Raw genomic sequence first — 13130 nt, 5'->3', positions numbered from 1 at the left:
TGGGAAATACTTGAAATGTAGAAGTCTATAGATAGATACATATATATATAAGTCGAGCACGATCGAAAAGGCACCTAGACCGGCTTGATCAGTCAGCGTCCCGCTTGCCGCTGAACTCGCCAAGCAAGATATCATCCGGGGCTGGGCCACGGTTGTTCCTGACTGTTGTTTCGCAAGGTTAGCTGTGTGTCACACCGACAAAAAGAAACGTGGTCAGTGCAGGAGACTTACTCCACTCGGTCTCTACGCGGAGGAAGATCCACATCCATCGGCGTGCAACCTCGAGGAACATGAGAACAAAAAATCCGAATTCCGTGTCACTTAGCCAGACGAAACCTGGCACATATTTCGAGAGCCACGAGAAGCGGATGGTCAGGTCGATACCGATGGCCAGGTAGTACTGACGATCTGTGAAAAAGCGATGGCGGCGGAGACCAAATGGATACTCGGGGCTGTCACGCAAGGGCGAGAGCAGAGTCAGATCCCAATCCTTGGTAACGTCCCAGTAAAAGGAATATGCAGAGTTGATAAGTGTGCAAAGAAACCTAGTGATTTGCAAGTATATTAGGCCCACATCCCTCAAGGCACAACAAGTCGACCAAAGATACATACAAGAGTCGTAAGAGGCCAGTCTCGCTGAATCCGTAGAACTCCAGGGGGTTGTAGTTCCTCAATTTGGCCGTGAGCATAATGACGGGAAATGCGGTGGCATATTTCAAGGCATTGGCCAGATGCTGTCCCCCAGTGTTCCCATTCTTGTAGCCACCCCGCCACACACGATAAAATTCGATGAGGCATTGACGAAGTCGTATGATACTGGGAATAGCAATGATGGTGGGGATGAGGTAATCGTTCCCACATTTGCGATTCGGCTTCGACGTGCTCGTGAGATCTCCGGTGAAGAACATGCAGAAGGAGACTACCAAGTCTCCCAGTACTTTGGCATAGCTTGTCAGGGCATCAGCCAGGAGGATGTCGCCAAATTTACCATCTTGTGGCTGCGCCAATCCCCCGACACAGATGCGCCTAAAGGTTGTGAACAGACGGAACCGTCCGGAGCGCGCGACCCGTAGGAAGGGTTGAATCAGAATTACTGCAGCTATAAAGAAGTATGATTGCGGGATGAAATCCAATGACTCAACACGTTGTCTAGAACCGTGGGTGACGGGCCAGAAGATGAGGAGGGATATCACGAGAGGTACGGTCAGGAGAGTGGCTAAGCGATAGGCAGAGGCGTAATGGGGCTGCTGGCCCGGCGACTGGCGGTGGGGGTATCGAATGAGAGAAGGAACATCCTGGAGGATGTTAGACAAGAAGTTGCGAGAATGAAGGACTAGATAAGGATAGAGCGAGGGGGGGTTAACCCACAATATTCGCTTTTGAGAGAAACTGCAGATTGGCACCCCATCCCCAGAACCCTGTCAACAGCAATTAACAAGTATGACGCCGAAGATTGGACAAGTAACATACCAGCCAGTAGAATTACTGCCACGCGTGAGGGGAAGGGAAGAAAGAGACTGAAGCCATCCAATTGAGCATGTTGATCAGGACCCATATTCCATTGAAGGAGCGGCGCCGGGTTTCTGTCAGCACCTAGAACTGCGAGATAGGGATATTGGGGTTAGGGAGAGGAGCACAATTGCAAGGGAAGTAGATCCCGCGAAAGGGAAACAGGAAAGGGAACACCAACACGAAGCTATACAGGAAGGAACGTAGCCAGAGATTGACTCAGGGTGAGTTTGACGAGGCCGAGTGCTCACTTTTGCAATCAACCATGACCCGCAAGTTGTTTTTGACTAGTTATAAAAATAAGACCAGACAAAAAGAAGCTCAGGGACGGTTTCAGTCTTGACTGACCAGCGCCGCGCCGCTGGCGGCTTCGCGCGGCTTTTCGGGTTTAGCCTGGACTGAGCATGCGTAGTGGTTCCCATTTGGGTCTAGTGGCTCTCCTTGGCGCCAACTTCCAGTTTTGGATGCACCGGCAATATCACCTGCTCACTACCGAGGTATCTTTTGAGTTCACTGCATACTGACCTAACTAACTACTTAAAGTCACTTATAATAGTAAGTAAGTAACCACCACACCTCCCGGGCTTCCCGCGGGCGGAGCTTTGCATTGTCATCTCCCTGCGTTTCGCATTCAGTATCGAACTTATTCGTCGTCCTTTCTGGCTTTTCCTTAACACAATGGCCGACGAAGACCTTTCAATAACCACCGCTCCCGCCCCCGCTCCCTCCATACCTCGCTCCGGTCACTTCTACCCTTTCGCTACATCACCGGACATTATCCGCTCTCACGAGAAAGATGTCTTCCTTACCACGAGCTTGACCAACCAAGCCCAATCCATCGCCCGCTCCCTCCGTGGGGCTCGATTCGCTCATACTCACTCCGATGCGATTAAGCGGCTGACCGAGACCTTGTACTTCTCACTCACCACCCTGATCGGAAACCGAACACTGGGTGAGGAGTACTGTGATCTAATGCAGTTGGAGGACGATACACTACAACTCCCCTCGCTCTTTCGCCGGGTCGGATATATCCTCGGCAGCATTCTACTACCGTGGGGCCTACAGCGGATTCTTCCCGCATTCCGACAACGACTACGAGCCAAGCTTGAACGTAGTATTGCCCGCCAACAATTCAAGAATGCCCAGACCAAAGGTGCAGGAGAGGGCCCCAGGCCAACCAGCTCTTTCCTTTCAAGGTTGCGTATACAGCAATACATTCTGGAGCACCTTGATTCCATCACGTCGTTGTCGCCCATTCACGCTGTCAGTATTGCGACCTTCTACTTCACCGGTGCCTACTACCACCTGTCGAAACGTTTCTGGGGTCTGCGCTACATTTTCACCAAAAAGATAAGTGAAAATGAGCAGCGCGTGGGCTACGAAGTTCTGGGGGTGCTTCTCGTTCTACAAATGGCAGTGCAGGGTATTCTGCACACCAAGAAGGTGGTGAGTGGCCTGCAACAGGAGGACCAGGATCCTCAATCCGAGGGTGTCGGGACAGCCGGTGGCCAAAGCGATGCGGCGATAACCTCAATCGAAAACCCACCATCGCTTCCGCTGTTGCCGGCCAGCCATGCTCGGTACGACTTTGCCAAAGACTCGAATGCCGTTCCTTGGATGCCCACGGGCCAACAGCGCAAGTGTACACTTTGCTTGGAGTTGTTCAGAGATCCGAGTGTCACCACCTGCGGTCATGTGTTCTGTTGGACATGTGTCCGAGATTGGGTACGCGAGAAGCCGGAGTGCCCGCTTTGCCGCCAGGAGGTCCTCCTATCCAAAGTCCTCCCATTGCGAGGGTGATACTTGTAGTTCCGGAGCGTCCCATATATCCGTGTCCTTTACTCGATTCTTGGCATGTTTCAGCGTTGCAAATTGCTTGTTTCAAATATACCCTATCATATCTAGAGATATATGTTGACAGTGTTCAGCTGGTATTGTAGCCTTCACTTCATAGTCCTGGTCTACAAGTAGAGTCTAGTGTAACCGCATGTCTTTATAATTCCCACGGTTACTACCATAGAAATGGTCCGGCTGTCGCATGCTGTTTCTAGCCCATGTTTCATGTAGATGAAGGGTGAAATGACTTAGTTCACTGATGCTGCAGGCGAAAGCCCTTCAACACAGAATCTTGATATGTTGAGATGAAATGCTCTGACCTGATGTTTCGAGATAGGAGGAGGGGTAAATCCATATGTTCTCCGAATGTGTTAAATGGTACATTTCGGATCTTCGGGTGCATCCTCAGGTCGAAACAATTCGACTTCTTCCACATCAGCAGTGACAGGCGCATCGCACATAACACGAATGGGTAAATTCAATTCGGCGTGGGCGGGGAGAGGAGGCACTGGTTCGAGAGTTTGTCGTTTTTTGTTCATCGTATCATATAAGCAAACGCATGCGTAAGGATCAGACGCAGCATCTATGCAAAGCCCTGTCAGTCTTTGATGAAGTTTCAGTGCCAGAAGGCAGTGCACTCACATTGAACCTGGCGATAATCCAGAATCGTCGACCACTCACCGCACCGCACGGTCACTTCTTTTGCCAAGGGTAGCCCGAGGTGCTCCTCCGCCTGCTCACTCAGGTTGACAAGTCGTTTGTTGATCAGTTTCGGATCCGATTGGCAGTACTTGATGAGCTTATATAGATGGCTCAGCTCGAAGATTCCGTGCGCATCTATCTTCAGAAACTTTCGCAGGCGTGTACAGTCCGCTTTAATCGACACGCCAGCTTTAGTGACTGCCGGGTCCTCAATGATTCGCTTCAGCGTAGGTGGTACGAGATCGACGAGAGCTTTTGCCGGTCTGAACTGTGCCACGTGAAAAAGTGCGATGCGATGTCGGTTCGCAATCTGGATCAGCGAAACGTTATCTTGAATGCTATCCCATGCCGAGGCTGAAGCCTTCCATTCCAGGTCAAGCCCAATGAGATCATCCTTCAAAAATAGCTGTGCGATCCCTTCACTGCTTTTCAGGCTTCTACAATAGTGCACAACAATGTCTTTGCCTTCGGGACTCTTTTGTAACTTGTGGCTCCAGAACTCCGGGGCTGCCGAATGGTCGGATGACCCCTTTGGAAGCTGCTGTACTGCGGTAGCAGGTCTATATGTTGTAAGCCGAGAAATGCCACCGACCGAGTAATCTGGTGCAGATGGCTCATGAGAGCCCTTTAGTAAAGTCGAAGCCTCGGGTCTTTGCAATGCTCCGAGCGGCCCTGAATCTGAGGCGATCGTAGTATTAGAGCTATACGATCGACTTATCTCGCCCAAGGGTTTCCGGGATTCGCGACCCTTGTGGCTCCAAGCTCTTCTTCGGGTCGCAAACGCGAGGCCCGCAGACGCCTTCTCAGAGCCTTGGACTACAGACGGTCGACTATATGTGCCAAACCATGGCAGATACCTGCGCCTTTTAGAAGCAGCAGCCTCTGAAAGCGACTTCATAGTCGAGATTGAGTTTTGCAATGATGTGTAGCATCTGCTTGTAAGAATGCTAAGTCTTTGCTGCTGGCTCCCAGTGCACGCCCCGCTTAGCGACCTTGAGCTTGCTGCCAAAAAAACAGAATCTGACGGTATAAATCTGTTTTAATAGTCAGACAGATTTGAGAATGAGATGAGGCGAAAGGCACAACTGACCGTGTGAGCGCCGATGCAAGGGTAGGCATCTCTTGGCTCGAGATTCCTAACAAGTTGGAATGCTGTCATGTGCGGGCGCTTAGCGTGTACTGGACTTTTTTGAGGAGGATTTATGGCCCAACCCGACAATATTTTTGGAATTGAGCCAATCAGAAAATTCAAAGGAGAGCTTCAACTATTTACATTTGAATTAGCGGTGTCCAAAAACACGGCGATGACTTTCATGAAAGTCAGCAAAATATGGTGGTACCTGAAGAACCTACCGAAGTACATTACTGTACGGAGTCCAGTAATCGAGGGAAACGAAGCGTGCTCTCTCTGATTGGAGTGAGAGAGCGGTCTCGGATTAACACGAGTTCCCGAGTGTGCCAAGATTACATCTGGATGGATTCATCACTGACCGTTTCCGCCTACCGCGTCATTTTCTAGATCAAAGTACTTGGTGCTCGTATCGTCCTGCAGAAGTCAACGGTCACTGCTTTTCCCCCCTTTTCTGCTTGCACTGTGGACTCCCATTGAAGCCTTATCATTATTGTTATTGGTACATCTCGATTTGGTTTCACTGTTGGCCAGAAACTCTCAGAATGGCTTCTCAACTTCTTCCTCTTGGTAATTACCAGTTTTAGGCAAATATCATGTTCATATCGGGCTAACAATTGAGCTAGAGCTGATTGACAAGTGCGTTGGGTCTAGAATCTGGGTCATCATGAAAAATGACAAGGGTTGGTGTCACCGACCTCTTTTCTCTTCCGAAGGGGAAAGGCATTAACTATTCATCAACAGAGTTCTGTGGTACATTGCTTGGATTTGATGACTATGTCAGTAAGTGATTAAACTGTTCCTGTTCAGCTAGGCTCAAGAAGCTGAATCTCTGTACAGACATGGTTCTGGAAGACGTGACAGAATTGTGAGTCAACCAAGCCTCTTCGGTTAAGCATCATGCTTCGGCTGCATCATGCCTTTGCAAGAAGTTGCCCTTGCTTTATGGAAGAATGGTCGGATCTTTGTGTTAATTGCTCGTAGTGACTACTCCGGCGCGCAAGTCAAGCTTCCTAAGATATTGCTCAATGGCAATAACGTTTGCATGGTGCGGTTCATGAGTTTTTCCTCACTGTGGTGTCCTCAAGCTAACGAACGATTCAGTTAATCCCTGGAGGCGAAGGACCAGTTGGCAGCTCTTAAAGCTCGGGATGTTTACTATGTTTCAAGCTCTGGCTCATTATCCAATGATGATTATTGATGACTTCATCCCAATCCTGTCTCATGGTTAATGTGTTTGCAAGGCGTTCTATATCGAGTCTTCCAGTCTAGGAGTTTGTGTCCCTCTTCAGAACAAAAATGCATGTAATGTTCAAATGCATGAATGGTCTCATTCAAGCCTCCAGCGGAGTAGATAAGCACGGGTCTGCCATGACCCACCCAGTTTGTAATATGCAGCCATGAACAAATGTACATAACTTATGGTTTTGGGGATCGTTTTCAAGACCTCGGGAACCGTGGTGCAATAGTCCGTCTAATGTTAGGTACAGTGAGCAACTTATTTAGACTTGACGGAGTATAGTTATCATGGGGCTCGACAAGTTAGAAGGTAATCAATGATGACAGTCCCCATTCCTCGTGGTCGTGCAGTGACAGAGAACCGGCGCTGACCTTGCTATATAATCTATATGTAGACTGCTCAACTGCCCTCATTGTCAAATTGACCTTGGTCGACTCGACTATTTTGAAAAAAAAAAATAGGGAGTGTTGATGCTAGGCAACGACTGATAACTGGCATTCTAGGTGACAGTCATTCCAAGCCGAGGCAAAAGAGGAAGGAAAGGATCAAGTAACGTGACATGATGCGACTTATGCGACTCCGATAGCCAAGACAGAGAAAAAGCGAAGCCCCAGGGATGAACGATGTCAGGATATTCCGTACACTGAACAAGTTTCTGAGCATCACCGAGGATAAGTCCTCGTATTGCAACCTGCCCAGACTGAGTGGCGGGGTCAGCTACCCCAGAAAATCCTCCACTGGCTGGGGCAGTTTCCCACTTTGTGGTCTCACTGGAGACGTTGGAGTGGAATCGGTTAGGTAACAGATTCGGCTCTCCCCCCGCATTTCCAGCACTGCCCGCATTTAGCAGATAACCCTAAAAATCACCTTCTGTCTCCAATCTCAAAGTTGGACAAACAAGTCAAATTGTAAAAGTGAAGCGGCGACTCCGATAGCTGAAGTGCTACTCGGGTGGGCTGTATCTTGCACTCTTGGAATGGACGAACTCATTTTTATCTGTCCCACATGGTGAAGAGCCAGTCTGTACTGAAAAATGCCCGAGTCTCAAGGAATGGCGGATGGGCTGATGTTACTCAGTATCCATTGTCACGAGTTATGGCTCTAATCGCATACGGAAACCAGCAAGCTTATATTACTGATGTCAGATTGAGCGGAGAGAATGCAGCCGCTAGTTTCAGGAGGGCAAAGGGTCAGGGAGTCCGAAAGCTGAGCTGGTTTTCCCTTTTCCTTGGGGACACAGTTCGCGACTGGTGTCATTGGGTTTCGGAGATGCCGCAGGCTCCGTTGCCCGGTTCGGCATAATGTGAAGGTGACATCGCGCAAAACAAATCAGTGCAGGGACCAAGCGTCCAAGGTGCGGTAGGTTTTGTTTGTCGACCGGTGTTTGCGCATGGCTAGACATGGACTCCGGCAACCTCTAACTATCCATGTCGTCTCTTTTTGGTGTCACACATTCAACGGGCCAGGGAAAAAAAAGGCACCAGAAGGGGTATCTTCTTCGTCCTCTTCTCGACACAGGACCCGCAACTCGCTGTCAAGTCATGTTCTCAATGTACCAGTATAGGGCAGAGACCCTTGGTGGCGTGCATCGCGGATTTGCGAACATGCAAGGCCGGCTAGCCCCCGGCCCGGTTCTGTTGGTGTCACTATTTTCTCGCTCCCATAGCTTTCTGACGTTCTAGCCGCGCAAGTCAGGCTGCAAGACGAGAAAGATTTTCGGCCTTGCTCATGGTCTTCATCCTCTAGTCTTTTGGGGATGGGTCGAGCGGATATCTACACTTGCATCGCTAGGAAAGCGAAATGAAGACTGAGGTCACACCATCTTCATCATCATTGCCGTCCAATTCATTGTTTGCCCAGAGAAGAGGGACGCCACCCATGCACGGTTGGGATGTTTAGCTCGGAAGCCACAGCAGAATCCCGACTGATCGTTCGTTCGCCCCCCTGAAAGTCTGGTTGTCCCCGTCATAAGTTCTCAATCTTGGCCACTGGCGAAGGATGCTCTAGCGAGTTGAGACTAAACCTTCTATGCATTGGCCTCCGTCGCCATGACAGGGGCAATTGTGCGAGTCGAGCTTCGGAGGTCCTTGCCAGAACAGGGTTCGCGACGAGACAGGTCTTCATCCTTCCGGGCCTTCGAGAACTTCGAGAACGAGGCGAAGAACACTTCCGGGGAGAAAAGTCAAGTCAGTCATATCGCAGCGAGGTTTGTTTTGTAGATCTTTACATCGATTGTTTAATCAGAGTGTATGTAACATCTTTTACGCAGCGATCATAAGAAGCCTTTGATCGCATTACCACAGTTGGCGAGAAATCGCCTACCAGAGACTATATAGGAAAATGAAGTTCATCTCTGTTTTAATCTCTCAAGGGAGATTGAAGTATAGACTGAATCACCACAGCCTGGAGCTGGGTATGCAGACAGCTACCTGCCAAGTGTAGCCATAAAATATGTAGAGACTGGGCACCAAGCCTGCTTGGACTAAAGAATTTGTCACCTAAGCCGGGGCCAGCCTCTTATCAACCATGTGTCTCAGCTCCTTTATTGGCTTTTGCTCAACTGCGCGGATTTAAGCACCGGTAGGAACTGGTCGAAATCCGTTTACCGTCGCACTTACTGAAGAAAGAATGAGGCGTAAGCACACGATGGGTTTCTAGACACATTTCGGTGATGGATGTGTGATGTTGACATGATCTGCAATTAGAGAGGATTGGATTCTTTGTTTTAAAAAAATAAATAAAAAAGAAATGGAAGTAACTATCAGAGATCCAGAGATAGCGGCTATTGCTAATGATAAACCCGATAGCTATCAATCGCCGGTTTTTGCACTCCGTAGATAAGAGAAACTCCACCTAATGGACCCTGTCCATGGAAGGCAAGAACTGAGCTGAAACCAACTTACTTGCAGCACACGTATTGAATGTAAAGTAGTAAGTAGGGAAGTAGGTCGCCTATAGCTACACAATAGGCAATAATTAAAATCATCCCATCGCAATCGGTTAACTTCCTCTTGGATGCTCACTGGAAGGATGAAGCTACCACTTGCTATTGGCTCGGAAGTTTTGGACTACCAGTGGCGTTGGAACCTCAAGGATGAAGTTATCAGCCTCTGTTGGAGAGAACCAAGGCTCTCTTACTCCTACTGTACCTACGTACCAGCCAACTAAGTACCTACCTAGTACTTTGCTGACCAGTGGCGGGACATCGGTCGGCTGCTGCTCTTTCGGTGCTGGTTCTGGGCGCTTCGCAGTGGTATTTGCGCGTCTAAATGTGAAGCTTGGCTGTTGCGTTAATTGAAGAGATGATCTTATTGAGACAAAAACATAAACAAAACAATCCATGCTAGAATCAGCAGGTGGATACTTAAAGAGAGTGAGTAGTAACACGCAAACCTGTGGAAGGCAGATTAATGTCAACTGATAAGTTACCAGGAGTGTGCCAGACCGGCTAGTCATTAATTGGGACTAGTCGGATTTGGGAAGGTTTCTACCCCATGTCGTGTGGCTGATTCTGATTAGCAAGTCAGCTGCTGACCACTGTGTACTTATCAATACGAATTGTCAAGCAAAAAGTAATGGTGAATAATGCTCTGAATGGTAGCCAATCAAATATTGGGCCATCCTTAATCATAAGGTGGCAATCAACCCCGTTCATCAAAATCAACCCGATTTTCCCCCAGAATATCAGTCGGATGCATTACCTACAGTAGACTAGACTAGTGACCACCACCACCATCACCACGAAGTAGAACAACCTGTCGTCTAGCTTCCCCCAGACGGGTCCCACACTTTCAGACTCTCCTGTCGGTTTTGGCTTGGCCACATGGTAGGGTGTGCCGTATGAATGCCTGCATGCAACGGCGTAATCTGGCCCGCCCCTCTCCCTCCGTTTAGATGCTAATTGATGGTGGGTGATTTTGCCTTCTCCCCACCCCCCTTTGAGAGCTGGATGGATGTCAGTCAATCAGACCAGACGAGATAGGTAGGAACCTAGTTCATCTTTGCTTTGCCCCAACAGCTGACCCGCACATTTAAATACTGACTGGCATCCTCATGTCAATCCATGATGGGCTTCCCGAGTTGCCTGGTTGTTTATCCATTGCCCCTCCCGTTAGCATTACTCTGCTGTGAATACTAGCAGCAGTGACACATTCCCAGAGGTATTGTGCCCTCTGGTCGTTGTCTCTTGCCAGAGTGGCTCAGTAATACTCATTCACTCGCCGTAGTTTAGCACTACGGTCACTTCTCTGCAGAGTCCATCATCTCACCTTGGAGCTTCTCTTACTTCCCCACCTTCGTCTTTCTTCGCCTCCTCATCTTGAAGTGCTTTGATTGTTCAAGATTGCTGGTCTTCTCAGTTCTTAGTATCTGCATGAGCAATCAGTAGCCCTTCACATCGCCGAATACTCGAACCAACATCAACCATGGAGAAAGATTTCATGGAGCCGAAATATGAATCCAAACCCGAGGCTTCCTCGTCCGCCGCCGACTCTCCTCCGTCCTACGGCGAGACTGAGCCCACGAAAGGGAGCTTTGGCCAAAGAATCTGGGACAGCTTCAAGAGAGACCCTAATGCGCATGTGTCGGCCGCCGAACACTCGGGTGCAGATGGATCCTCATACGACATCGAACAAGCTGCGCGGAAGACTGCTGAATCTCCTCTGCAGCGCAAGCTTAAAGGCCGCCACCTGCAGATGATCGCTATCGGTGGTTCGATCGGTATGTGTCCTACGTGGTGTCTGGTTCTGGCACAAATCGCTCATCTAATCGCACAGGTACTGGTCTCTTCGTCGGATCCGGAAAGGTTTTGGCTGCGGGTGGACCTGCATCGGTCCTAATCGCCTATGCCCTGATCGGCTGCATGCTTTACTGTACCGTGCACGCACTAGGTGAAATGGCCGTCGTGTTCCCTGTCGCTGGTTCCTTCTCGCACTACTCAACTCGGTTCATTGACCCGGCCTGGGGTTTCGCCATGGGTTGGAATTATGCTCTGCAATGGCTGGTGGTTCTGCCGACCGAAATTGTCGCTGCTTCCATGACCGTTGATTACTGGAACTCGGGTATCTCAAGTGCTGCCTGGGTCGCCATCTTTTGGGTCTTGATCGTGGCAATCAACCTGTTCGGTGTCAAGGGCTATGGAGAAGCGGAGTTTGTCTTCTCGATCATCAAAGTCCTGGCGGTGATTGGCTTCATGTAAGGGAACATGCCTTCCATTTTCGCGATACCCGTGGGATCGTCCGACTGACATCGAAACAGTATCCTTGGTATCATTTTGGATTGTGGCGGTGGCCCCAACGGCGGCTATATCGGTGCACGCTATTGGCATAACCCAGGGGCCTTCAACAATGGATTCAAGGGCCTGTGCAGTGTCTTTGTCAATGCTGCCTTTGCCTTTGCTGGCACCGAGCTGGTTGGTCTTGCGGCAGCCGAGACCGCCAATCCTCGCAAGTCTCTCCCAACCGCTATCAAACAGGTGTTTTGGCGTATCACCTTGTTCTATATCCTGTCTCTTTTGCTGGTCGGCTTGTTGGTCCCTTACACCGATGACATGCTCCTCAACGGATCCTCCAGCGTCGACGCCAAGGCCTCGCCTTTCGTGATCGCCATCAAGAACGCTGGCATATCTGGACTACCATCTGTTATGAATGTTGTCATCATGATTGCCGTGCTCTCTGTTGGTAACGCTTCGGTTTATGGTTCCTCGCGAACTTTGGCAGCCCTGGCTGAGCAGGGCCAAGCTCCCAGGTTCCTGGCTTACATTGATCGGAAGGGCCGTCCTCTCTGGTCTCTCTTGATTGCTTCGTCGCTGGGTGCACTTGGTTTCTTGGCAGCATCCTCCAAGCAGTCGGAGGCATTCAGCTGGATGATGGCAATTTCTGGTCTCTCGTCCATCTTCACCTGGGGCTCCATCTGCTTCTGCCATATCCGCTTCCGCCGTGCTTGGAAACTCCAGGGCCATAGTTTGAATGAATTGGCCTTCCGATCCCAACCCGGCTTGATTGGATCCTGGGTCGGATTTATCTTCAATTGCCTGGTTTTGGTGGCCCAGTTCTGGGTCGGCTTTGCCCCGACCGGTTACGCGAGCATGTCTGCCTCGGCCTTGGTCGAAAACTTCTTTTCTGCCTACCTCGCCGCACCTGTCGTGCTCGTGTTCTATATCCCATACAAACTGTGGTATAAGACTCCCTTCATCCGTGCCAAGGATATGGATCTCCAGACCGGCCGCCGTGATCTGGACATCCAGTATCTGATTGAGCAGGAACAGGCCGAACAGGCACAGTGGCCGGCGTGGAAGAAGTTTTACAAGTTATTCTGTTAGATTCTCGGGGTGTTGTTGCCAGTCAGTTCTTGGACATCCAGGGCGTTTTAATGTGATGATACCTTCCCTGCCTACATTTTGTGTATGATAACGATAATGAGCCTTTTCCCCTTCAATCTGTACAGGTGGAAAGCATCTGCTGCATCTTGATGTCCTGTATGTACATCACCGCATGGTAGAATGTAATACGACTTAATCGAAATGATTGCAATGGCTTGTGAAGGGGTTATAATGTATTTGCCGCACTTCTTCGCTGTCTGTGATGAAACCTCAAAATTGAGTACTAGGTAGCTGTCCTGGCGGGCCGGAGAAAAGCCATTGGTTGCCAAGGAGCGAATCGAATGGAGGAATACTCTGAAGAGAGGTTTGGTCGACAATCTCCCCTCGGGCAATGA

The 13130-nt window shown here is 49.7% G+C and overlaps 5 protein-coding genes across 5 annotated transcripts; 3 read left to right on the top strand and 2 right to left on the bottom strand.

The window, feature by feature from the left end:
- Positions 1 to 2: 2 nt before the first annotated feature.
- BP01DRAFT_417355 (EXS domain-containing protein) lies at positions 3 to 1772 on the bottom strand. Its single transcript, XM_025579255.1, has 5 exons — positions 1471 to 1772; positions 1369 to 1418; positions 613 to 1295; positions 232 to 545; positions 3 to 162 (listed from the first exon to the last, which is right to left on the bottom strand). Exons 1-5 carry the CDS (start codon positions 1553 to 1555, stop codon positions 89 to 91), a joined length of 1206 nt encoding a protein of 401 aa, XP_025429380.1. The 5' UTR covers positions 1556 to 1772; the 3' UTR covers positions 3 to 88.
- Positions 1773 to 2082: 310 nt separating this feature from the next.
- Positions 2083 to 3442, top strand: pex10 (ubiquitin-protein ligase peroxin 10). Its single transcript, XM_025575484.1, has one exon. It carries the CDS (start codon positions 2188 to 2190, stop codon positions 3307 to 3309), a length of 1122 nt encoding a protein of 373 aa, XP_025429379.1. The 5' UTR covers positions 2083 to 2187; the 3' UTR covers positions 3310 to 3442.
- BP01DRAFT_358647 (3'-5' exonuclease) lies at positions 3433 to 5103 on the bottom strand. The gene is made up of 2 exons (XM_025575483.1): positions 3988 to 5103; positions 3433 to 3928 (listed from the first exon to the last, which is right to left on the bottom strand). Exons 1-2 carry the CDS (start codon positions 4943 to 4945, stop codon positions 3717 to 3719), a joined length of 1170 nt encoding a protein of 389 aa, XP_025429378.1. The 5' UTR covers positions 4946 to 5103; the 3' UTR covers positions 3433 to 3716.
- Positions 5104 to 5721: 618 nt separating this feature from the next.
- Positions 5722 to 6319, top strand: BP01DRAFT_384592 (RNA-binding protein LSM5; the record flags this gene model as incomplete). Its single annotated transcript, XM_025577522.1, has 6 exons — positions 5722 to 5746; positions 5803 to 5859; positions 5921 to 5959; positions 6017 to 6044; positions 6161 to 6224; positions 6281 to 6319. The coding sequence occupies 6 exons, from the start codon at positions 5722 to 5724 to the stop codon at positions 6317 to 6319; spliced, it is 252 nt and encodes an 83-aa protein (XP_025429377.1).
- A 4521-nt stretch (positions 6320 to 10840) lies between these two features.
- Positions 10841 to 12942, top strand: BP01DRAFT_402763 (amino acid permease GAP1; the record flags this gene model as incomplete). The annotated part of the gene is made up of 3 exons (XM_025578658.1): positions 10841 to 11135; positions 11192 to 11609; positions 11673 to 12942. The coding sequence occupies 3 exons, from the start codon at positions 10841 to 10843 to the stop codon at positions 12733 to 12735; spliced, it is 1776 nt and encodes a 591-aa protein (XP_025429376.1). The 3' UTR covers positions 12736 to 12942.
- Positions 12943 to 13130: the final 188 nt, after the last annotated feature.

The sequence above is a fragment of the Aspergillus saccharolyticus genome (genome assembly GCF_003184585.1).
Source record: "Aspergillus saccharolyticus JOP 1030-1 unplaced genomic scaffold BP01scaffold_27, whole genome shotgun sequence".
Taxonomy (NCBI): Eukaryota; Fungi; Ascomycota; class Eurotiomycetes; order Eurotiales; family Aspergillaceae; genus Aspergillus; species Aspergillus saccharolyticus.
This window is presented reverse-complemented; position numbering and strand designations above follow the sequence as displayed.